The sequence below is a fragment of the Manacus vitellinus genome, unplaced genomic scaffold, assembly GCF_001715985.3.
Source record: "Manacus vitellinus isolate BGI_N305 unplaced genomic scaffold, ASM171598v3 scaffold_42_pilon, whole genome shotgun sequence".
In the NCBI taxonomy this organism is placed as follows: domain Eukaryota; kingdom Metazoa; phylum Chordata; class Aves; order Passeriformes; family Pipridae; genus Manacus; species Manacus vitellinus.
The window spans coordinates 7115845-7139374 of record NW_021940553.1 but is presented as its reverse complement, the minus strand read 5'-3'; the positions used below and the strand labels follow the sequence as shown (position 1 = coordinate 7139374).

The 23530-nt window shown below is 48.9% G+C and overlaps 2 protein-coding genes across 2 annotated transcripts in view; one reads left to right on the top strand and one right to left on the bottom strand.

Annotated features, from left to right (window-relative positions):
• LOC103767438 (ubiquitin-associated protein 2-like) lies at window positions 1-7376 on the top strand. The gene is made up of 7 exons (XM_008934577.2): window positions 1-97; window positions 1167-1381; window positions 2671-2773; window positions 2857-2964; window positions 4409-4476; window positions 5454-5645; window positions 7199-7376. Exons 1-7 carry the CDS (start codon window positions 1-3, stop codon window positions 7292-7294), a joined length of 879 nt encoding a protein of 292 aa, XP_008932825.2. The 3' UTR covers window positions 7295-7376.
• Window positions 7377-12771: 5395 nt separating this feature from the next.
• UBE2R2 (ubiquitin conjugating enzyme E2 R2) overlaps window positions 12772-23530 on the bottom strand; it is a 56667-nt gene continuing 45908 nt past the window's right edge. Inside the window, exons 2-5 of the mRNA XM_018078802.2 lie at window positions 22215-22301; window positions 18598-18695; window positions 15097-15231; window positions 12772-13781 (exon numbers count right to left, since the gene is read on the bottom strand). Coding sequence (XP_017934291.1) covers window positions 13562-13781; window positions 15097-15231; window positions 18598-18695; window positions 22215-22301 — 540 coding nt within the window. The 3' untranslated portion in view covers window positions 12772-13561. The remainder of the gene's footprint in view (window positions 13782-15096; window positions 15232-18597; window positions 18696-22214; window positions 22302-23530) is intronic.

The following is a 23530-nucleotide window of genomic DNA, read 5'->3' as shown; positions in this document are numbered from 1 at the left end:
ATGTCGTCTCTTTCCAAGGATTACTATGGAATTACATTCCCTGCTCCTGCAACCTTGACAGGCAGAGATGGGAGCCTTGCTAACAACCCGTACTCAGGTGAGTGCTCTTTAAAGATGAGGGTGGTAAGCAAAATGTTCTGGTTTCTATGTGCAGGTCATCCTGCTGTTGCTGGAAGAGGAATTGTTCTTCCCTTCTGTAAGCATGTGATTGAAGAAGCTCTTCTTCACTCCTGCTCTTTCTCTTTAGTCATCATTGTGCAAAGATGACATTAATGCTATCCAGAGTTTTCAGCAGTGGTTTTCATCTACTGCCATCTGATTACAGCTTAAAACTGTAGCCATGGGCGTTGTAGTTCCTGTAGTGAAGGTATTAAGTGTTGTCATACTTCCTGGTAACCAACAAAAAGAAAAACTTGTTGGGGATAAGGTAGATGTGACTGATGTATATCACCTCCTTAAAAAAACATATAAACATGCTGCTTTGTAGGCTACCAGAACATTCAGGTGTTTGGGAGTTTTCTGCTTCATAATCCCTTCTCCTGGGAGGCTGCTTTTGGGTTAATAACTGAATTTCCCTTCCTACTTCTCCAATAAGGTGGCCCACGATGCAAGCCTTGCTTTCCTGGCCTTCAGCTACTGTCTTCAGAACTTTGGTGGTGTGAGGAACTGGACATCTTAATTAGTCATGCTTGACAAATAAACAGACATTGGCAAAAATATACCCATCACTGCCTGTAAATTCTAACTTGCTTTCAGCCCATGAAGCTTAGCTAATCAGTTTAACCTCCAGAAGAGTGACACTTTAACCTGACAACCATTGGCTCTTTGGCTATTTACCATACTTCTGCTTTTAGCATATTTTATTGCAATGATCTGATAGTAATGAATCTGCTCAGACCATGTGAGATAGGTGAGTATCGGTATCTCCATTTTATCAATGGATTATTCATGGCACAGAGTTCTTGTGCCATGAACAGGCAATAATCCCTGTGGCTGTCAGGAACAGAGACTGGGAGAGGGCTTACCATGAACAACTGCAGGCTTTCAGGTGTAGGGTGTGCTCTCTTCTATAGTTGTCTGCTTGCATTCAGAGGATTTTAATTGATTGAATTCCCCATCTTTGGAGTAGCTCTGGTAGCTTTTCTGATCAGTTCGTTCTTTCGCAGGTGATGTAACGAAATTTGGACGTGGGGATTCCGCCTCTCCTGCTCCGGCCACCACGCTGGCCCAGCCACAGCAGAACCAGACACAGACTCACCACACGACTCAGCAGCCCTTCCTCAACCCCACCCTGCCCCCGGGGTACAGCTACACTGGGCTCCCTTACTATGCTGGTGTGCCTGGTGTTCCCAGTGCATTCCAATATGGGCCAACCATGTTTGTAAGTGTGACAGCCTAAATTGTAACCCTCCCTGCTTGCCTCTCTGGTTCTGGCTTTCTCCAGCCCAAACATTCTACATCTTGGAATTATAGAATGGTTTGGGTTGGAAGAGATCATCAAAGACCATGTAGTTCTAACCTCCCTGCCATAGGTAGGGACACTTTCCACTGGACCAGGTTGCTCAAAGCTCCATCCAGTCTGGCCTGGAACGCTTCCAGGAACTGGGCATCCACAGCTTCTCTGGATAATCTGTGCCAGTGCCACACCACCCTCGTGGTAATGAATATTTTCCTTATATCTAATCTAAACCTACCAACTTTCAGTTTAAAATGACTGCCCCTTGTCTGGTCACTACAGGGCCTGGTTGAATGTTTTTTCCATCTTTCCTATAAGCCCCTGTAAAGTATTGTAAGGTCTCCTCCCCAGGGCCTTCTCTTCTCCAGGCTGAGCAACCCCAACTCTCAGCCTGTCCTTATAGGAGAGGTGCTGATCCCTATGATCATCTTCATGCCCTCCTCTGGATCTGCTCTGGCAGGTCCATGGCTTTCTTGTACTGAGGACCCCAGAGAGGAGTCTTGTGAAAATGGAATAGAGTCAACTTCCTCAGTCTGCAAGGGCTCGCCAGAAACATGCAATATGAGAAAATAGATGCAGTCCCTTCCAGGAGAAAACAAGAAGTTTAAAAGGCCAGAACTCATGAGCAGTTTTCTGTAAATAGCTGACAGCTGCAGCTCATGGACTTGGTATTCCTGAAAGCCCTTACTAGTCTCTGAAGAGTCAAGGGGAGACCCAAAGCTGAGTCAGTGAGCTGAGAGTGCCTGGAGATCCTCTTAAGGATGGAGGAGACCCCATTGAGTGAGCAGGCAGGCCTGGAAGTCGCAGGAGGAAGAAGGTTATTTGGGAAGAGGTGGTGCTGCTCCAGGCAGAAGGGTAGATGAGTCTGTTTAGGGCACTACAGGACAGTGTTTTATGAAACAGCCTCAAGCAGGAACTGATGTTTAGTTTGATTTTGTGTTTTTTCTTCCTGGGTTTGTGGGTAAGAATTTGCTGTTTACATGGAGCATATGACAGAAATATGCAGCCTGTTCTGAGGGAGGGCTGCACTGCAATCGCTCTAGCAAAAATCCTGGGGCTTGCACAATTCCACTACAGCAAGTTACTGCTGGAGTGAGTCCTCCCAACTCCAGACTGAATTTCCCAGGTGCAGTGGAGGTGCCTTCCCCACTAGATGGCAGCGGGAGCTCGCATTCCCTGCTTAACGGCGCCTTTTGTTCCCTCCCTTTGTCCAGGTCCCTCCAGCGTCTGCCAAGCAGCACGGAGTCAACCTGAACACAGCATCGACTCCTTTCCAGCAGGCGAGTGGCTACGGACAGCATGGCTACGGCACAGGAGGTAAGGGCTCCCCGCCGCGCTGCCCGAGCGCGCCCGCAGCGCTGCTTGCGCCCTGTAACACCTTGTCTTGTACACACCGGCAGGCTACGATGACTTAACGCAGGGAACGGCAGCTGGAGATTACAGCAAAGGAGGCTACAGTGGGTCATCTCAAGCACAAAACAAATCTGCTGGCACTGGACCTGGGAAAGGTAACACACAAGTCTTGAGGCTGCTCCGGAGTGGGGTTTAGTAGGGCAATCTCCCAGTGCTGTGCAGTGAGCACAGCAGCCAGCATTGCACAGGGTCATGATCCAAGCTGTTTCTCCATCTCCCGTACACAAAATGCTTCTCTAATGGCCCAGGTGTTCCTTCTAAACCTCGTGGCTGAACTCTGCGTATGGGGTTTGTGTGGCTGATGTGCAGCTTTGTCCACAATTGTACATGGGTGGTGAGCTGTTTCCCCTGCCCAAGTTTTCTTTGCTGAAGAACATAGTGATCCTTCAGCAGTGCCTTGTTTGTGAAACCTGAGCAGTTGGATACTGCTGCTGCTGAAATGGTCCTCTGGCAAATGATGGCTAGATTTTAAGTTTCTTGGTAGGCCTCTGAGACAGCTGTGTGTTATGGGTGAGCAGGACACCTCACACATCTCTGGGCTGTCAAGCTGCTGTCTGTACACCCTGTAACTCACGTTGTGTCATGCCTGGAAATGTTTCCTCTGTGACCATAAAGGCTGAAGAATTTACACAGCTCATATGAAAGCTTTATTCTGCACATGCTGGTTAGACCTGCAAAGTGTATACTGAACTGCTTAGCACTAACTAGTTCATCCTTGGGCTTAAGCAAATACCGAGCTTTGCTCTGCATTTGAAACACCAGGTGACCATGCTCTTTGGTGGACAAGCAATCCAAAAAAGAGCAATGTTTGGAGGAGGGTTACAGGCTTGAAGTAACCTGTGTTGCTAAGGAGTGCACACCTTCTGAGTCCAGTCCTCTGAGTCAACTGCCAAAGGAACTGCTGGTTTTATTCTGATCCAAGTGAAATAATCAGAGCCAGTCCTTATAAAACTGTGAATAAGTGTCTGTTTTGAGAGCCACCTTGCTGGTGAGTGTTTCTGAGCCTGTTGTGCTGCCAGACAGTCCCAGGGGAAGCCAGTCTGAGTCAGTGATGTCCCTGGTGTCAGGGCAGGGCAGCATTGCAGGCCTCACTCTTCTGCAGGATGTGAAAGGACAGGGGCTCAGATGTGTTGGAGATGCTGAGTCTCATTGCTCAGGGCACCACTGGAAGGCTCTGGAATGCTGCAGAAGAGCCAAATGCTCCCCTGATCCTAGGGGAAATCTGGCTTTTTGTCAGCTTAAACGAGTGTTCAGTGCAACCAGATGCTGCCTGGTGAAGTGCACTGGAATCCGAGTGGTAACTGCTGGGTTATGGACCTGAGTGATTTATCCCAGTGTGCTGGCTTCCTGCTTTGCAGTGAGAACGAGGAACTGAGCCCTTTTTTCTGTTCTCATGTGGGGTTGCCATGGGTCTGAGATCCCGAAGAACCCTGCAGTGGCAGGGCAGTGCATCCACTGAGGCTGCCGGAGGCACTGGGAGCAAAGCATGGGATCGTGCTGGGTGACATTCTCATTGTGGGTGGCATTTTTGTTTTCCAGGTGTTTCTGTGACCTCAAGTAACACGGGTGTGCCTGATATCAGCGGCTCAGTCTATAACAAGACTCAGGTGAGCAACGCTGGACCCTCCTTCATGGCCCAAGGCCAGGCCCGTGACTCCCCTTCTGTTCCCAGGCTGGCCAGTCTCAGGGTCAGCAGGCCGTGGCATCTGTAACACTGGCTCTGCTTGCTGTTGGGCTTGTCCTCTGTCACACTGTTCCTGCTGTGTCAGCTCCTGACAGCAGCTGCTGGCAGAGGCTCAGTGCTCCCTGTGCCGCACACTGCCCAAGCTGCCCCATGCCAGCCCTGTCCTGGGTGCAAATGAAATGTGATGGGTGATAGGATTTTTAGTCTAAATAGCTCCCAAAGCAGGAGAGTCGAGAGGCCTCTCACTTTTCGCCAGAGGAACCAGGCAGTAGTGCCCATCCCTATGCCCAGGAATCCCTGTCCCACAGTCTCCTGGGGACATTGCTCATTGTGCAACTTCCCAGCAAAGCAGGAGGTGCCTTGACAAGCTGGGCAGTGGGCTTACATCCAGCTCCTGTTTGCTCCTCCCTGCACCCTCAACCAGGGTAATTGGTGTCTGGCTGTGATCCATACTTAACAGGTAGCAAGCCAGCTGTCAGCTACGTGCTTGGAGTTAGGCGTCAAGCTTTGGCCAGCAAGAGGAAAATATTACTGCAAGTTTTTGCATTTTTGTTGGACTGCCCTGGGTAGGTCAAGTAGTTCCAGGCTGAGCCCACTCAGTGTGAGAAGGACTGATCAGGCAGCTGCTGCCATCCCACATCCCTCTGAATGAAAAGAGGTCAGGGAAAAAGGAACACAATAGCCGTGAAAATAAAAATGTCAAAACCATTAGTGCAGAAATATGGGTGAGAACAGGAGCTGAAACTTGTCCTCAGGGGTGCTGGCAGGTATTCAGTGTGACCTGGCTTGCTCATGGGGTCAGTCAAAGGTTCAGGGGATGTGTATTTGGGCCACTCTGTTTCTCGTCTGGCTTGGGCTGCTCACATCAGTCTGACACTGTGCCTGTTGCCTCCTGTGCAGACGTTTGACAAGCAGGGATTCCATGCTGGCACTCCGCCTCCCTTCAGCCTGCCCTCTGCTCTTGGATCCACTGGGCCCCTGAACCCTGGTGCTGCCCCAGGTTATGCTCCAGCCCCGTTTCTTCATATCCTCCCTGCACATCAGCAGCCTCATTCCCAGATGCTGCATCACCACCTTCAGCAGGATGGGCAGGTGAGTCGGCCCCGTTTGCCTCTGCAGCTGCCCAAGGGCATTGCTCCCCCCATCCCTGCAGGGTCTTGGGGGAGTTGTTTTTTTCTGGTGTTTGCTTTGCTCACTGGGAAAGGGCCTTGGCAGCGATTGCAGACTGACAGACTTGATGCTGTTGGCCAGCCTGGGAAGGGAGCCTCATGAAGTTCAGCAAAGGGAAGTGCCAAGTCCTGCCCCTGAGGAGAAACAGCCCCATGCACCAACATATATTAGGGACCACCCAGCTGGAAAGCAGCTCAGCAGAAAAAGCCCTGGGGGTCCTGGTGGGCACCAAGTTGACCATGAGCCAGCAGAGTGCCCTTGCTGCAAAAAAGGACAATGGGATCCTGAGCTGCCCTAGGCACAGCATTGCCAGCAGGTTGAGGGAACTGATCCTTGCCCTCAGCTCAGCGCTGGAGAGGCCACAGCTGCAGCATTGTATCCAGTTCTTGGCTTCCCACTATGGGAGAGGTGGACACACTGGAGAGAGTCCAGTGAAGGACCATAAGGATGATGAAGGGACTGGATCATGTCTCCTGTGAGGAAAGGCTGAGAACTGGGACAGTTCAGCGTGGAGAGCACTGAGAGCAGATCTCATCAAATGTACAGAAATACCCAAAGGGAGGGTGTAAAGAGGAATGGAGCCAGGCTCTTTCCACTGGTGCCCAGTGACAGGAACAGAGGCATTGGGCACAAACTGGGACACAGGATGTTCTCTCTGAACATCAGGGAACATGTTTTTACTGGGATGGTGACCAAGCACTGGTGCAGGTTGCCAAGGAAGGTGGTGGAGTCTCCATCCTTGGAGCTGTCTGGACATGGTGCTGGGCAGCAGGCTCTAGGTGATACTGCTCGAGCACAGGGGTCAGACAAGATACCTCCAGAGGTCCCTGCCAGCCTCAGCCAGGCTGTGACTCTGTGAAGAGCCCATCCTGATGTGGAGTGGGGAGAGATGGGCTGAGGGGTGAAGCTGAGGCAGGCGCTGCTGTGCTCTGCTTGCGGCAGGAGAGCAGGACGTGACCACTTGGACTATGATTCTGGGGGAAAACAAAACATCCCCTTGTAGAGTACATGTCAGCTCCAGTTTGATTTCACCTGCACACTTGTTTCCTTTCCTCAGTCTAAATATTCCCTGGAAGAACAGAGTGTACAACCTTGGGAGTCCAGAAGTAGGACATGCTTTTGCACTCCAAATGTGTGACATCCTTGCCTGGTGTGCCACCTCTGTTCACCTTGGGAGAGCTCCTTTGCTGTCCCCAGTCCTGCTCCTCACTTTCCTTGTGCTTGACCCTGTCTTGGGTGGCAGGCAGTGGGATGGTGCATCTCTAAGCTCCTGCTTGTTGTCCCTGTGGCCGTTCATCCTGGATTGCAGGATGCAGAGATGTTGCAGGGCAGGAACAGATCCATTTTGGGGGTAGCATCTCTGCGTTGGTGGGTGTGGGGGCTGTCTCTGGTGATGTTTAGGTGGGCCTGTCATTCCTGGGAGCTCTGGGGCTATGGCAGCTGATGCCCATGTCTCCTTTGCTTCCCATTTCTAGGGTGGATCTGGCCAACGCAACCAACCCAGCACCATGCAGCAAAAGTCTCAGGCTACCAAAACCGCCTATGGCACTTCTCCATACTGGACAAACTAAATCCGAAATGGGGGAAGGGAGAGAGAACGAAAGAAGAGGAGGAAAAAGAAAAAAAAAAAAGAAAGCAAAAGAGAAAAAGGAAAACAAAAGCCGAAGCCCATTCCTGGAATTATTAGGAGAAGTAACTGCTCAGCCAAACGTCTGTGCAGGGAGAACTGCAGCCAGCCAGCCAGCCATCCTCTGTGTGACTCGCCTGCTTCCTCTTTGAGTTGCTGTTGTATGTAATATATTTATGTATGTATTTGTAAATGTAATAGAGCCTAAATGTGGTTTTCTGCATCTTGAAGCCTCTTTTATTTTCTTTGTAGGAAAACTAATTATTCATTTTCCGTCTGCACCAGGGCATCCTTCCTTCCTTGTTTGTTTTGTTGTTTTTTTTTAAGCTCTATGGGTTTTTGAACTCTGTCAGACAAAAGACAAACTGCGCCTTTATTTTTTTTTTTTTTTTTTTTTTTTTAGAGCTGGATCCCATTTATTGAATGCAGTTCTAAATTCAGGCAAATAAGGAGACCTGCCCTTCAAAAAAAGCAAATCAAGATGTGTCCTGTTGGGTTTATATCTATCCCCATCCCCCAGTATAGCTGTTATTTTAAAGACGGGGAAAATAAAAGAAAGAAAAAATTTTTTTATCAGCCTTCCCCTTTCTTTCATCTCCTCCCTCCCTCCTGCTGTGCAAGACAAACTGTCATGGGCTGTTTTGTCATTGTGGCCTTGAGCTGCAGCCTCACCTTTGAATTTTTCAGTTTTTTGATAATAATAATAATAAAAAAAAAAAAGGACAGGGTTTTCTGTTTTGGTTTTTTGTTTTTGGTTTGTTTGGGTTTTTTTTGGTTTGGGGTTTTTTTTGTTGTTGTTGTTTATTTGTTTTTGGGGATTTTTGTTGTTGTTTTTCTCTAGCAAGAGACTGGATGGCTCCTGGAACCTCCTTTGCATCATTAGAGGCAAAAACTATGTAGCGGTTTCTTAAATAAAAGTATAAGCTGTGTCTTGTACCTCTTTTTGCCCTGAGCCACCCTCCCAGGAAAGCCAGAGCGACTGGATGGAAACTTCATCTGTCCCTCCCCACTTTTTTTAAAACAAAGGCCCTCGAGGCAACTCCTGGTCCTTCTTGTCCTACACCAGTGCGTTGAATGTTCTAGGATTTTCATTTCTTTATAGCCCTTCCTCCACCTAATAAAGATCTGAGCATATCACTGGTGTTTGTCTGCATTTTCAAAGGCTCCAGGAGGAGTGTTACAGCCCGTCCCTTTCCACCTGCTCCTGCAAAAGGAGCTGAGCTGGGAGGGTAAGAGCAGCAGGTGGGTCTGACCAAGGTGAGTTCCCTCGAGGGCCGGGAGCTCTCAGGCAGCAGCAGCAGGGATGGGATCAGGGCAGCACCCTGACTCCCTCCAGCAACATTGTCTCTGCCCTTGGAGTCTTCTGGGGTGGTGCTGTGAGTCCCTGTGGAGCAGCTGGGATGGAGAGGGAGCAGAGCTGCAGCATTGCCCTCCCTTGCTTTGCCCACGAGGTCCATGGGCTGCACTGGGAGGAAGGGCAGTGGTTCTCAGGATAGAAACTATTTTTCTTGTGGATCTTGAGGGGAAAAAAGATCCCTTGCCTGTTGTGTGCTACATATTTACCCACTTCCTCTGCTGTCCTGGCCTTCCTCTGCCCTGGCTCGGGTTTTGACACTGGTTGAACTCCAGCAGCTGCTGCAAGCTCTTGGCAGCTGCTGTCCCACTGCCACCAACTTAGGGATGTCAAGGAGGGCAAGGATGTGTCTGCAAGCTGGGGCCTGTCAGTTTCTACAAGGGCTGTACAAGCAGCTGTGGCCTTACAGCAACAGCACCTCATTTACCCATGGTCTGAGCTGCTGCCTCACAGGAGTTCTTCTTCACAAAAACCCCCCAGAGCTACCTTCACACACTTGAGTTCTTGTTTATAGATATCTGGTGCTGCCCTGCAGGTGTAGCTCAGTCCTTCTGTGTGTGTCAGGGTCCAGAAGTAGCTGGAGCTGGGGAAAGGCAGCAGGTGCCAGTTGGTGCCAGCCCACAGCAGCCCCTGAGCCTTGGATTCCTGGCAGAGCCGCTGCAAAGACTCCTGCCAGTGCTTCTCCACTGACCCCAGCCAGGCAACTTCCATCCTCAGCGTGGCTGTGAGCACAGAAAGGGCAGCACACTGACTGTGCTGTCCTGCAGCACCCTCCTCCTCCCCAGCACCCAGCAGCCAAGGCAGCTCCAGCACCTTCCCAGCTGCTCTGAGGTCCTGCCCACAGGCAGTGTCGCAGTCAGCCACATGTAGGCTCCTCTGCTTTCCTTGTGAGACTCAACAAGGTGTTCTGCCCTTTCCCTACACTGTCAGTTCCTGCAGGACTCTGCAGCAATTTCCCCTCTAAGCCCAGTTCGAGGCACTGATGGCAGAGTCGAGGTAGCCCAGCTGCACTTGGCTGTCAAGGAAGGGCAGGGGAACCCCCCCTCAATGCTCGAGAGGCAGATGAGTTTGCCAGATGGGCTGGAGCTGGAGGGAGCAGCCCCTGGCAGTTCTGGGTAGCCCAGTGCTGGAGAGCCAGGCAGGAGATATAAACAAGCCAGCTCCCAGACAGCACCATCCCTCTGTGTCCCATTCCCCAGTATGGAGACTCTTTTGGGAAGGCAGCTCCAAAATGCCACCACCATTCTTCCAGCACAGCTGTGCAGCCAAAGCAGTTGGCCCCAACTACATTTGACTGGGCAGTTGCTGCACTGCCATCGATGCCAAGTGCAGCCAGTGCAATTCCCTGATGTTTGTCCCACTAATTTTAGCCCAACTGCAGCACTGAGGCACAGCAAACACACTTCTCCTCTCCCGAGCCTGCAGGGAACAGCGTGGGCCAGGCAGGGCCAGCAGCCATGACCTCAATTTCTCTGCCAGGCTTCTGCACGAGGCCAAAGCCATTCCCTGCCCCAGCAGTGGAGGTCCCTGCTGCCGTGTCTGATCCTTTCAGGAGTGCTGAGCTCCTGCCCTGCCAGAGCACCGACCACCAGCAGCACCACGGCCTCATGGCAGCAGCTCTGACCTGTGTCCTGCTTCCCTGCTCCAGTCACGAATCCATGAATCAACTTCTCACTGGTCTCCCCCTTCCTGACTTAGGGAGACTAAATACAACAGCAAAGCCCGTGGCCTTTTCCCAAAGTCTTCCTCTAAATCAGCTTGTTCTTCAGTCTTAGGTGTGGGCAGCTGTCAAACAGTGGCTTTATTTCCCAGTAACCTCACAGATTTTTGTGTATGGGTGTATGCATTGATACCAGAGCAGCACTGAGCTTGTCATTCAAAGCTCTTGAATAACCCAAGCAACGCAACCAGGGAAGTAACAGTACAGAGATATTTTCATTTCACATTTTTATTAGTAGACAGATGTGCAGAAAAGACAAAATATAACTACTGAAGGGAAAGACAACACAAAAATGCATCAGTTAATTCTTTCTGGTAAATTATACTGAAGAAAAAAAGGAAAACATCTGGGAGTTCAGCTAAGAAAACTACTAAGAAATCTAGTGTACCCTGCTGGTTTCAGAATGGTTGAAAACTGCATTTGAAGGGACTTGTAAGTTGCAAATGTAAACGCTAATATTGGCTGAAACAGGAGAAAAAGGGTTAAGAAAAAAACCAGAATACACAGAGTAGGTAAACATTTTTCTGCAATCATCTCTTAAATAGTTTCAAAAAAATCCCCTCATACTTCAGTTGTATCTGAAAAAAAGGAAACCAGCAAGTCAACAAGCAATGACACTGCACAAGACAGTGGGGAAGAGAAATTAGTCTGGTTATTGTCGGAGCGCTCAAAAGAGGTTGCTTTCTTGTCTTTAAAAAAGGGTAAAACAAGAGTCATAATAATGCATCTTACAACACCAAGCTTGGAAATACAAGTCACTGGAGAGTATACAGTGAAGACGGTCAAAAGTACAAGGGAAATCCTGAAAGATGCAGTATCCTCATTTCCAACCCAGCCATCAGCACAGCCAGCATTGCCACACTCTGCTCCTTCACTGCCCTCAGCCACCTGAAAGCTGAAGGTTGGTGCCCCTGTCCCGGGGTGGCCCTTTTGCCACCCCCGGTGCCACCCTTGCAGGGCTGCTGTGAGGCTGGGGGTGCCCCACACTCAGTGGCTGCAGGGGAGCCCCACTGCCGGCTCCAAAAAGCACCTGGGGCTGAGTCAGTCCTTGCTGGAAGGTGCAACTGAAGGAGCAGGACACCTCAGGAGGGTGCAGCTGCCTTTCCAGGTAACATGCAAGTAGGAGGGCAGAGGGACATGGGAAGCAGCAGGGACAAAGAATCACCACTTGGGCTGCCTCCACTCCCTGGGGGCAATCGGATGCACATCCCCGGGCTGGGGCTGTCCCTGCTGCAGCAAACCCCTGCCAAGCAACACTGAAAACAGATCTGCCTTGCTCATTTCACAGGGAACCCCACAGGCCTTCCTCCCCTCCCCGAGGGCTGCCTTCCCCTCCTCTCCCTCCAGGCAGCACACTCGGAACTTGCTCAGTCTTGCCTAGAGCACAGCTGATCCCAAACAAAGCCTGATCCCACCGAAGCACCCCCCGGAGAGGCCCCAGCTGGTGACGTACCATGGAAAACCCTGAGATACATGGAAGAGAGGAGCAGGCCCTGGCCATGGTGACACCTCTGTACCTGTGGGGACCGAGGGTCTCACCAAAGAGGGGCAGCACCCCTGAGCTGCTCTGGGGCTGCCAGGGCTGGCAGCCCATCCAGGGATCATGCACAAGGTGAACTCGGGGCACTGCACCATGGCCAAAATGAAGAGCTGCAACACAGTCAGGGTGCTGAGGGACTGGGGACGAGGGTTCTGAGACAGGAACATGCATGATTTGATCCCCCTGCCCACGATGGAGGGCCCTAAGCTCTGCCAAGAGCTCCCAGAAACGTGCGGGAGGGCGAGCTCAGGGCCCCAGCTGAACGAAGCATGATGCTGAAGACAGACCCTGCTGCTGGCCTTCCCTTCCAGCCTAAAAGTCCCCCTCTCTCCTGGGGGGCTGCACATGTTTGCCTGTGCCCCAGCCAGGCGGGCAAAGGAGAGCCCAGCACCACCCACCCTCTGCCCTGGGGGGCACTGGGACAGCCTGGACACCCCAGGCAGGCAACAAGGGGAGCTCCAACCTCTGCCAGCCCCACAGAGCCCAGGGGCTGCAGCAGAGCTGCACTGACCCACAGGGGACCTACATAAGCAACAGAAAGCTGCGCAGGGCTGGGGCTGCAGGAAGCAAGGGCTGCTAGAGTGAGCACTGGGGCAGGAGGCTACTGGTCTCTCCTACTGCCAAAAAAGAAGTTCAGGATGAATGGTGGCCCATGGGGCAGCAGGATTCACATCTGTTCTCATCCCTGCAGAGAGGGGCAGCTGGCAGCAGATGCCAGCAGAACAGCTAAACTGAACTTCTGCAACCCTATCCTAGTCTGAAAAAAGAACAATGAAAAAAAATAAATAGCAACCCAGGGCTCAGTTGTACAGATGTGAAGTGTTAAGTGTTTATTTTAGGGTTCATCTCACAAGCCTTTTCCAGAGACAAAGCTGATTGTGCCCTCTGGGGCTCCAGGGGCCAGCTATTTCCTAACTTAGCAGGCTGAAAAGGAATACTGTACCTTTCAGTGACATCCCATCAAGCTCAACACACAGTAGCTTTACACTCTCCGCCCCACACCTCATAAAGGAAAAGCCACCACCACAAGGCTAAACGAATGTACACACGCTATTATTGTAAATGGAGCAGCTAAACCTTGGCAATTTGCTTCGTGGGGATTTTTTTTTCTTCCCAGTAAATGCAGCACTTGAGCTCCTGAAAACCCGGCTTCCAATGGGTTTGTTCCAGCTTTAAATACATTAAACATCTCAATGCAAGACTGTATTTAATTCAAGAATCTAAACGCGAGCAAACCTGTTTTGCTGTGAGCGTTTTGTAGAGAAGTGAAAAGGGGAGTTTCTTTTTTAAAAAGAAATCTTAATACAGTGATGAAAGGGTTAAGAATGCAAGAATTCAGACATTCTGTGGAGGGTCTCTAAGAGGTCCATAAAAAAGGAGCAAACAGATCCATACAACAGGAGACAGCAGGAGACAAAGTTTTGTGTTGGGTTTTTTTTTTGTTTGTTTGTTTTTCTTTTTTTTCATTTTTTTTTTGACACCCCCCCCCCCCTTTTTCCCCCCCCCCCCCACTTTTTTTGCTGGACTGCTGCTAGGTTACCGCTGCTCCCTTCTGGCCTGAGTCGGCAGGGCAGTACAGGGGCATAGAGGGAGCAGGTCACGACTCCTCGTTGCCAGAATCATCATCATCGTAACAGTCGGCGTCCTCCTCCTCCTCGTCCTCGTCGTCAATGTCGTCATCGTACAAGTCGTCGTAAAGCAAATCTGAACTGTTGTCATTGGAAGGCACTTTAGTTTTGATGCAGTACTCTGCCAGTGTAGTGGGGACCTTCACGCCATCCTTCTCAGCCTCAGCTTTGGTAGCCAAAACCTGTTTCCTGTGGGGAGAAGGACACAGCGGGAACGTGAGCAGGGCCGTGTGCCAGCAGCAACTCGGCTCAACTCCCACCTCCCGGCCAGCCCCCAGCCCAGCCCTCCTGGCAGCTCAGAGTCAGGAGATTGGAGGTTTGGATAAAGCACCACAAACAGCACTGGAAACAGATTTAGTTCCTGCAGTCCCAGCCTTGGGAACATGCCAAGGGTGTTTGCAGCAACATCTGAAATCTGTTATTTCACAGGACTCTACATAAGAGACCTGCCAGAGCTCAGAGCAAATTCCATTTGCTACAGGAGGAATGGTCAGGGATTTCCTATGATGATTTATTGACTCCACCCTGACAGCTCTACCCCTGTGTGCTCAGAACTGCAATTCCCACAACTGCTTTGGCAGCTCTGAGCTCCAGAGCAGTCGGAGCGCGTGGCTGCACCCCAAGGCACAGTTGTAACCCCAGTGCTGCCTGGGGCTGGCAGAAGCCAAGTGTTTCCCATCCCCCCAGGACAGGCTCTGGCTGCTACCTCCCAGCAGGGAGGAGCAGATGGCAGCCTCGTCCCCTCACCCACCCGCCTGCTCCTCAGTCTGCCATTCCGTGTGCATGGAACACATCCAGCTTCGCTGATGCTGAGGGAGCTGGAGGGCTGAACCTCCCAGCTCGGCTCTCTGCACAGACACACTGCCCTGCCAGCTCCAAAAGGGGCACATCCTGCTGGCACAGCTAGCACAGATGTGGCCTCAGCCAGCAGTCCCTCTCTGGGTTCTGCAGCAGCCCTGGCTCACACTCACATCATCTCCCTGCGGCTCCTGATGACCCATGAACTTCTCAAGGGGCAGCACTGAGCAGTGCTTCCAGCTAATGAAACCCAGCTTTGCAAGGCCTTGCCAAATCCCACTGATAGTCCTTCAAATTGGAGGGACATGATTACGATTCATGCATGTATTAAGCACAGGAATTAGTAGGATGCAGTCAGTTTCCACCACATCCCAAGCAATGCAGGGCTCAAAAGGCAAGCAGGGACTCCGACTGGGATTTACTAGTAGCCAATAGGTTTTGCAGAGCATCATGACAGATTAGTCTGAGAAAAGGACCATTTAAAGACATATTAGCCCAGTCCTCCTGCTCCAGAAGTTTGCGCTGCTTCTGTGCACTGAAAACTCTGGAGCAACCCGACGCATGGACTTGGAATAAGATGATAAAATTCATTTCCAAAGAAACAACTACTGCAAGAAACCGGTTTCAGCAAATTCTGGAAGCACCCTGTTTCACAGGATTCAACACAGGAGGCTGGTAGCACAGCATCCCACATGGAAAAGCTTACCTTATGATTTCGGCGTACTCCTTGTCTTTTCCTTTACTGTCCCTCCATTTCCTGAACATGACTGATGCATCCACGTTGGCTGGGGAGAATGTGTTGGGCTCATTAAGCAAAGAGATTACACTCAGTAAGATAGTCCTGAAAGAGGTAACCACAACAGCAGAGTCAGAGCTAACGCACTCATGGGTTCTGGATGCCGACGACTTCTCTGGATGATGCATCAAAAACTTGTTTGAAGTCAAGTCTTAAGCTGAGAATAATATTTTAAGTGAGAGCAAGTATTTATGAACCTCACACCCTGGCCATCCATGAGGAAAGGTGACACAATATAAACCTCATGTGACTGCAGTTTAATGTGTCTGTGCACGTGTTTGTGACAGGGCAGCAGGCAAAGCTGCAGCCAGAGCAGAATTCAGCTTGTCCACACCACTCACAGATGGTGTGGGGCTGGAAACCTGCTCAGTGAGCCTGTTCCTGCTGGCATGCAGCTTCCCAGCAGGAAGCCAGGCTGTTTGCCTGCCCTGCACAGAAAGAAGAACCATTAGGATCCAAGGCCATCAGAAAAGGCTGCACTGCTTTGTCCCTGCCCCACTGGGTGGTAAGAGGTTGAAACCGTGGGCAGGTCTCTTCTCTCCTCAGCTGATACATCACTAAAAAAGCTGCAGCAGCAGCAGCACTCGAGCACAGCAAGGGGAAGGCAGTGCAGATGTTTTTCAACACCCAGGCCAGCTGCCAAGGCCCAGAGGGATTCAGCTGCTGGTGCTTGGCAAAGCCAGCATGAGCCAGTCATGCAACCTCAGCAGACAGACAGCCTTCCAGGATTTCCAGCAGCGACCCACACCTCGCCAGCTGCCCTGCTCTGCTGGCATTTACCAGGGGCAAACACCACCCTCTTGCCTAAACCCTTCTCTTGTAGTTCCTACAACCCTCTGCACTTCAGCCCTTGTGCCACAACCAGCACAAACATGAACAGCGAGCCCCGCCAGGCAGCTCCGCACACCTGGACACTGCAACAGCTCCACCTGTCCCAGTGGTACTGCCAGCAACAGCTTCCCATCCAAGGGCAGGGAAGAACAAGAGACAAGGAGAAAGTCCTGAAACACAGCAGTACACAACAGCCCCTTTGCAGAACTTGGTTAAAGGACACTTGGAGCCACAGTTGTATTTGCACTGATTGAGGGGCATGCTCGGAGCAGCACGTGCTGAGTGAATCTACCAGATCATAAATCTGGGATGCAGTTCCAGGAAATGCTTGGTCATTTTCTTTTTCTCATTCTTTTTCATTTTCTTTTTCTCATTCATTGCTGATTTTCTTGAAAGGTTTTGAAACTAAACACTTGTGTCTGACCAGACTAGCATGGCTATCAGAAGAGTCTTACACAATTTATTTTCCAAATTATGTAACTCTGTAGGAAAAGAGATCTGCAGCTCCGGAAAAAAACCTGTCTGGTCAGACTGGAACAATGGGCAGAAGAGATCATCTTCTACTTCATCTCAAGAATTCATTTAGAAGCCTTTGATTCTCAGCAAAGAGGCTGCAAAGCCACCATGTCAGCTCCAGCATCGTGCAGCGGCTTTACTGTAGAGCAAAGTCGATGGAAGGCCAAGGACAAGAATTCATGTCTGGATTTAGCATCTGCTCTCCCACACTTCCATCAACAGTGAGGAGAAGCCAATATTTCCACTGCAGTGCCCAGACTCCAAAGTCACTGCAAAGCTACTTAAATACAGCAAGGCAACTGCATTAGAGGTGAAGCTCTCTGAGCTCCACATTCCCAACCAGCACATCAGATCAGCACCATCACTGCTGATGTCCTAAAGATTAGACAGTCTTGTCCAACTCAAACCTGGCTGCTGTGGATAAGCAAGGGGAATAAAGTACAGTAACAGAAAGGCATCCTAGCACAGGGAGTCTGACAGGACAAAGCCATTAAAAAAGTTCAACCACGTGGGACTGAAAACCTCAGCATCAGGTACAAACTGCATGGACTGGACGCAGGCTGAGGCTCTGGGATGATGCCAGGGATCACATTCTATCATGTTGTTTCATGCAAGCTGACAGAGTAAAGACTGGTGATTTCAAGGCTGGTTCTGCTTCCTTACATCCCCCACCCCATTCTGGGGAACACTGAAGTGTTTTGAAGAGTTTACAGTGCTGTTGTCTTCAGAGGAGACTCTATACATCTCTTTACCACTAGGGAAGAGCAGCCAGCACAGGCTCAAGGAAACAGACCTGTTAAGGGCCTTTTCCTCTTCACATATCAACCAAAGGCTCAGAGACAGAGGGATTTCATCCCAAACAGACATGAGGTAGATAGGATGTGTTGGTTGGGAGCACCAGCCAATTATATTCCTTGTTGAAAAAGGATTTTTTTTTTTGTTCCAGCTGCTATCCACATTGTAGCCTCTCAGAGCCACCTTTAGAGGTGGGCATAGATTTGTCCTTGCACATTTTTGCTCTCCACTGTAAGTTAAAAGTTTTGGCTTAGGTTGTACTGATGGTTACGTTAGTGCTCTGAGCTTTTTGCAGAGTCTTCCCCAACCTCAGGCAGCCAAAAAAGCCAAGAAAAATGGGAATCCTTGGGAAACAAAGCAATAGCGAGACAGGATATCATCTATCTGCACGAGATACAGATGTACCAACTTCTCACATGCTGTGCTGAGTTCTGGCCTGTGCAGCTCAAGGACAGGGAAGACACAGGGGAGATGGAGAAGGGTAAACAGAATTATCAAAAAGCCTCAACTGTAAGCCCTGACAACACTCCCTCAGCTCCATGGGACACAGGGAGCAGTTTTCTCTGCCACACAGATTACAGCTGCATTCCTTAACATCTTGCTGGGTGTTTGCTGTATTTATATTTACTCATGCCTGCCTCACCTATCTCCCAGTGATGGGAAAGTCCATACTTGACTGTGTTTAAAAAAAACAATGAGCCTCCTTGACACCCTTAGAGGTGGAAGCACAAGTGCTCTCAAAGTTGAAGAATGACATTTTTCCCCTTTCAAAAACTTCAACCCTGGTCATCTCTGGCAAACAAACACTAGAATGCCTCTGGTACTCAGTGATCCTTTGTTCTTTTGGCAGGAAGAAAACTACCCAACTAACTGCTCAAGATACCAGTAGCAGGACAGGAGACAGACAAACAACAGAAGGCAAACAAAAGGCTTCTACTGGGCCTAAATATGCAAAAATGTATTTTTCCATTAGTGGTATCCTGAAGAAGATAACAATGACTGGGAAAGGCCAGAACATTTGAAATAATTTGCCTTAAGAGCATGAAACCCTGTGAACAGGACAGAAGGTTCCACACTGCCAGCTCAGTATCAGGACACAGAGCACCTTCGGTACCTTCAGACAGCCTGGTAAGTCTGGTTTCCACTTGATTCAAGCCTTAAAACCCCAAAGCCTTAAATTCCCTTCTAAGCCTCTCCCAACCTAGACCTTAGTCTTGTAGAGACAACAGGCCTTTTGAAGTCAGTGTTTCACATCATATTCACAGTTACCTGACATTTTGGGTAGGGTTCCACCTCTCAGATGGCAGCTCTCCACTTTGTGGGTCATCTACAGGTGGGTGAAGAATTGAAATACATACATCTCCATTCTGCAAGACAGAAAAAAGCACTGAGAATAGCCTGGCTTGAGGCTGAAGTCTGGTGATTCAACTCCACCACTCTGGCTACCTCTGGAGCAGTTTAACCTTGTTGATATGAACACCCAAAAAAACCCCAACCAACCCCAAACCCAAACTGGTAAGAACTGGAAGTGGTTCTCCATTCATCCTGGATCTACTTTATTTATACACAAGGGTTAGTCTGCAAATTGGCAAAAAAACCAACCTAAAGTCAGAGACAGTCAGGTTTAAAGAATGTAGCAAAGCAAGCAAAAATAGTAATAAGACAGCATAAAACTAAATTGGTCTCCAGATAGCAAGTACTGTCATAGTGACAGAAATAAGCTTTAGTCACAGGAGACCCAAAGTAGGGTTAAAAAAATCTGGTGTTCCCAGTGGTAGCTGAGTTAGCTACAGGAATTTTTGAATTGAAGGGTTTATCACTCTCTACTAGCTCAGGTATGAAAACATTTGTTCTCCCAGGACACAAGGATGTTGAACAGATGGTGTGGGGCAGGCTTACACTGCTCCCCTAGGACACAGCTGTTCAAAATATCAGGTGAAAGAGCAGGAGATGTTCTCTGAAGGTTTCACTGAAAATCCCTTCCAGCATGCAAGAGATTCTGGGAGCATATGGAAGCCATACAGCCACGTAATCCCCATTATGTGTTCTACTCACCACTGTTATGGCCTGAATATAGATTTAAAGCTCCATAATGCCTACCATTTATAAACATTTGAGGAAGCCTGTAAACCCAATTCTCCATCAGCAACAGCCCTCTGACACAATTACTTTGTAGGAATGCTGTGGCATTATCCATCACATCAGATATCCTCCACTAAGGTGCTCCAGGGACTCATGGGGGGGTGATTTACTGCAGGATGGGGTGAAGGTGCAGATGAGTCCTAAGGCCAGCCAGCAGCTATTGGCCTCTCCAGGCCCCACTGGCTTGCTCTCCCTTGCTGCTGGGGTGACGTACAAGTTCCTGGAGGCAGCCCCACACCTTCAGGAGGCACAGCCTGAGCTGAGGAGCAGTGCTCACGCCGCTCCCAGTCACTCCAATCCAAGGCACAGGTTGATGGCAGGATCAGTCCTGTTTAGGAATCCAGGCTGGCAGCTCCCCACACACCCGGCCTCAGGCCCTTCCAGCACTGCTGGAGGGCAGAGCAGGGCTGCTCACAGCAATAGCATCTGTGCCTTTGAGCCCAAGCCAGTGATCGCAGCCACAGACTGCAGCAGCTCACCTGAAGGGCCTCGCAGACATTTCAACTCACCTTGATTAACAATGACTTTTGTTTCATAGCCAAACAAGATCCTCCGTCAGCGTTGGAGGGTTGTGATCAGGATCCAGATTTCAGTGGCGTACTAACCCTGCCAGGTTTGCTAATCTAGCCAGCCCTTGTCACTTTGAAGCAGGTTTTAGTGAAGAACACAGCAATGCAGCACCTGGAGCTGCTGAATACCACAGCACATACTTATGTTGCTGGAACAGTTTGCCATAAGAAGGCAGTCTCCCTTTTAGGACTCCAACAGGCTTGTGCAACCTTGGAATTTTTTTAGTATCATTTTAAGGTGAAGTTAATTTTACCAACGTTAATTTATGTTCCCAGCTCATTACGGTTTTTTTAATAATTTTCTTTAGTTTTTCCTTTAACCACTTCCTGGGAGAACACAATGCTGGTGGCTCAGAGAAGGCATCACAGCACTTGGCAGAAGTTCCTGAAGCGATCAGGTGAGCAGCACATGAACAAGCAGATATTTGGAAATATGAAGATAATAGAGGGAAGCAAGGATATGAGAAGTTTCCCTCTTGCAATGATCAGTGTTATGTGTTTGGGAATTGCACTGCATTAGAGTCTGGAGGGGTAAAGGTGTAAGGGGGCCTGGTGAGATCAGCACAAGGTTTTGGGATCAGGGTAGGAAAGGGGTGAGCCTTTCCCTACATACATTTTTGAAAGACACAAACAAGGAGGATGAGGTATTCATCTGCCAATGGGAAACAGCCACAATTCTATCTAGGACTGAGAACTCTTGTGTCATAAAAATAACAAACAAGTGAATGCAGTTTTACCAAAATTCAACTAGATGACCCAAGTAAAGTAGAGATGGGAAAAATACACCTTACTCAAGTCTCACTGATCAGAACTGGAACATCAGCCCCAACCTCTCCAATCTGATCCCACCAGCAGATTCTGTAAACTGCTGTTTTCTTTCATCTTCCTTACACTAAAAGGGTTTCTTCTTTTCCCTCCTCCTGACAAACCCTCAAACCTCAAGCACTTTGCTGAGTTAGTCTCAGTTTCATTTGGAGTTATCCCAGTGCCTCATCTTCATTGCTTAACTGTTGTTTCCAAAACAGCCTGCAAGCTGCTTCAGATTCCCTCAGCTGCAAGAAATACTGCTACAAACACAAAGAACAAAGCTGAGAACTGGAGTATTTCAAAGGTAAACCCAAAATATACCCATCAAGTTTAGGGTTAGTTTCTCCTCCTACCTTCAGTTGTTTCTAGAGTTTCTAGAGCCAATTTTTCATCTTTCCCACCAGGACTGGGGGAGGTCCTCTCCAAGACTCCTTTTGTACATGTCATTTTGGTAACCATTACCCACTTGCCTCCTGCAGGAGGATTTCTGGATTCAGAATCAATACCCACAGTGTGGGTCTGCAATAATCTGCAGGTCTCTTTATTTACCAATTGAACTCCCATGTAACTGGAAGAGCCTCACAGAAAACAACCATCTTTGGCTACGTGCAAGATTCTGTGCCAAGTCCAAAGTCCAAGTGAGAAAACTCATCTGAGGATGTCCCTGGGCTTAGGGCAATCCCCATGAGCAGTCAACAATTAAAGCTGATTACTATCCTGTTCTGCACTGAAATTTGGCAAGGCTTTTAGCCATTTTTTACTAAGCCATCAGTGTTATCACCATGATACTGGAAGCACACCCATTCCAAACTGGGTATTTAGCAGCAAGAACTGGTCAGAAAAGGGCTTTCCAAGCCCAAGGCATCAACTGAAGCCATCATTTGTTCAGGGGAAGGAAGAGAAGTGACATTCCTCTTTTCAAGTGGGTCCAAAGGATGCCTGCAGAACCTCTCATAGGGACACCTGTGATAAGGTTACAGACCTGCACCAACAGGAACATTTTTGAAAGGCCTCTAGGTCCTCCAACTATTTGACTAGTGTTCCTGGCAGGCTGACACTTGTCTAGGATATCCAAATGTTCAGCAAGGATTCGACTCACTCCACTAAAAGTCCAGTTTTGAACCAACACAGGGCTTCAGCTTTCAAATACAGCTCTACTAAACTGGGTGTTAATACTGAACCAATTGCCTCTGCACAGAACCACTCCCCTTCTGGACCTGTTATGTGGTTGTACCATGACCCAAATATTGACAGTCCACAGCCTTGACTACCCTCTGATTGTGACACACACAGGTAGTGAGTTTAAGATTAAGGAAACAGAAAGCCTTCTCACGTGCCTGAGAAAGAGTTTTTTATAAAACACCTTACCTCATAAATGTTGGGGTGCCACATTTTGGTCAGGAATCTGAAGGTAGGTGGTGAATATGGATAGTCGATAGGGAATTTAATGTGAGCCTGAAAAAAGAGAAAAATATTTTAGTTATGAAACAGAACAAAAAAGAGCAACAAGCAACCATTACAGTGAAAAGATTGGAAAAAAAACCCCACATCATTAGGGCTACTAAACTGCTCATTTTATGGGGGGGAGGGCACGTGGACACTGGTTTATAACCCTACATAGGTTCTTATGAGCAAAATGCTAATTGAAAAAGAAAAATTTAAACACCTGGGCTGGTAATGCTCAGAAAACAAGCCAAAAAAAGGCATTTACCACGTCCTAATTCAAGAAACACTATTAAACAAGTGTTGTTAAACAGGACAAAATATACTGAAAAAGTTATAACTCAAGATACTACTGGGTTTAAAAGCAGGCTAAAAAAAAATGTTTGCTGAGTTGAATAGACCTGTTTTACATTTGGCTGTGCAAATATTTAAAATTATTCTTTCCATGAGGAAAAAAATTTGTTACGTAACTGAAGTTTTTTTGCCTTTCTTGTGCCAAATTTAAGCTGGTCCATCTACCTGTGTTCCTAATATTATGTTTTGTCACCACAGGCATTTTTAAGTCTCAATACTATCTGTGTCTGTTTAACAAATTAGTGCAACTTGATGAACTGAATATTGATGGGCAATGACAGCAAAGATTTCCTTCCAGAGGTCAGCAACCAGCTGTGGGGCACAACTCTGAGCTCAGTCAGCTGAGAGAAGGCTGCAGAGATCCCAGCTCTGGATATTAACTTCTCTGTCTTGCCATTCACAGCAGTCTGAATCTGGACTGAACAAGTGCCCAAAATACTCATCTCTAAAAAGGGGACTTGCTGTGCTTTGGGGCACAAACTCTTCCCTGGGAACTAGTCAATCTGCCAACAAAGTCCCACCACCAACCCAGTGTGGGATCCCCAGAGAAGCTTCTCCTGGTCCCTGTTCCACGGCCAGGCTCATGTGCAACTGAACACGAGAAGAGATCCCAGAAGCAAGATTGTGAAAGCAGAATTCCAGGCCACCCCCTTCCACTTAAGTGCCTAACCATGCCACTTGAGCACAGGGTGCTGGGCTTGTTCAGCAAGACAAAGTTTTATTCCCAGAAACAGAAGTAGACAACGGAACAAACAGATTACTGAGCTGTGAAGTACTTGGCTACAGTTTTACTTATCTGCATACGCCTTTGCATTGCGACCCAAATTTTATATGGGGTCAGAGTGCCAGGCAGCCAAGAAAAGAAGGCTTTCTGTTCACCTTTATGT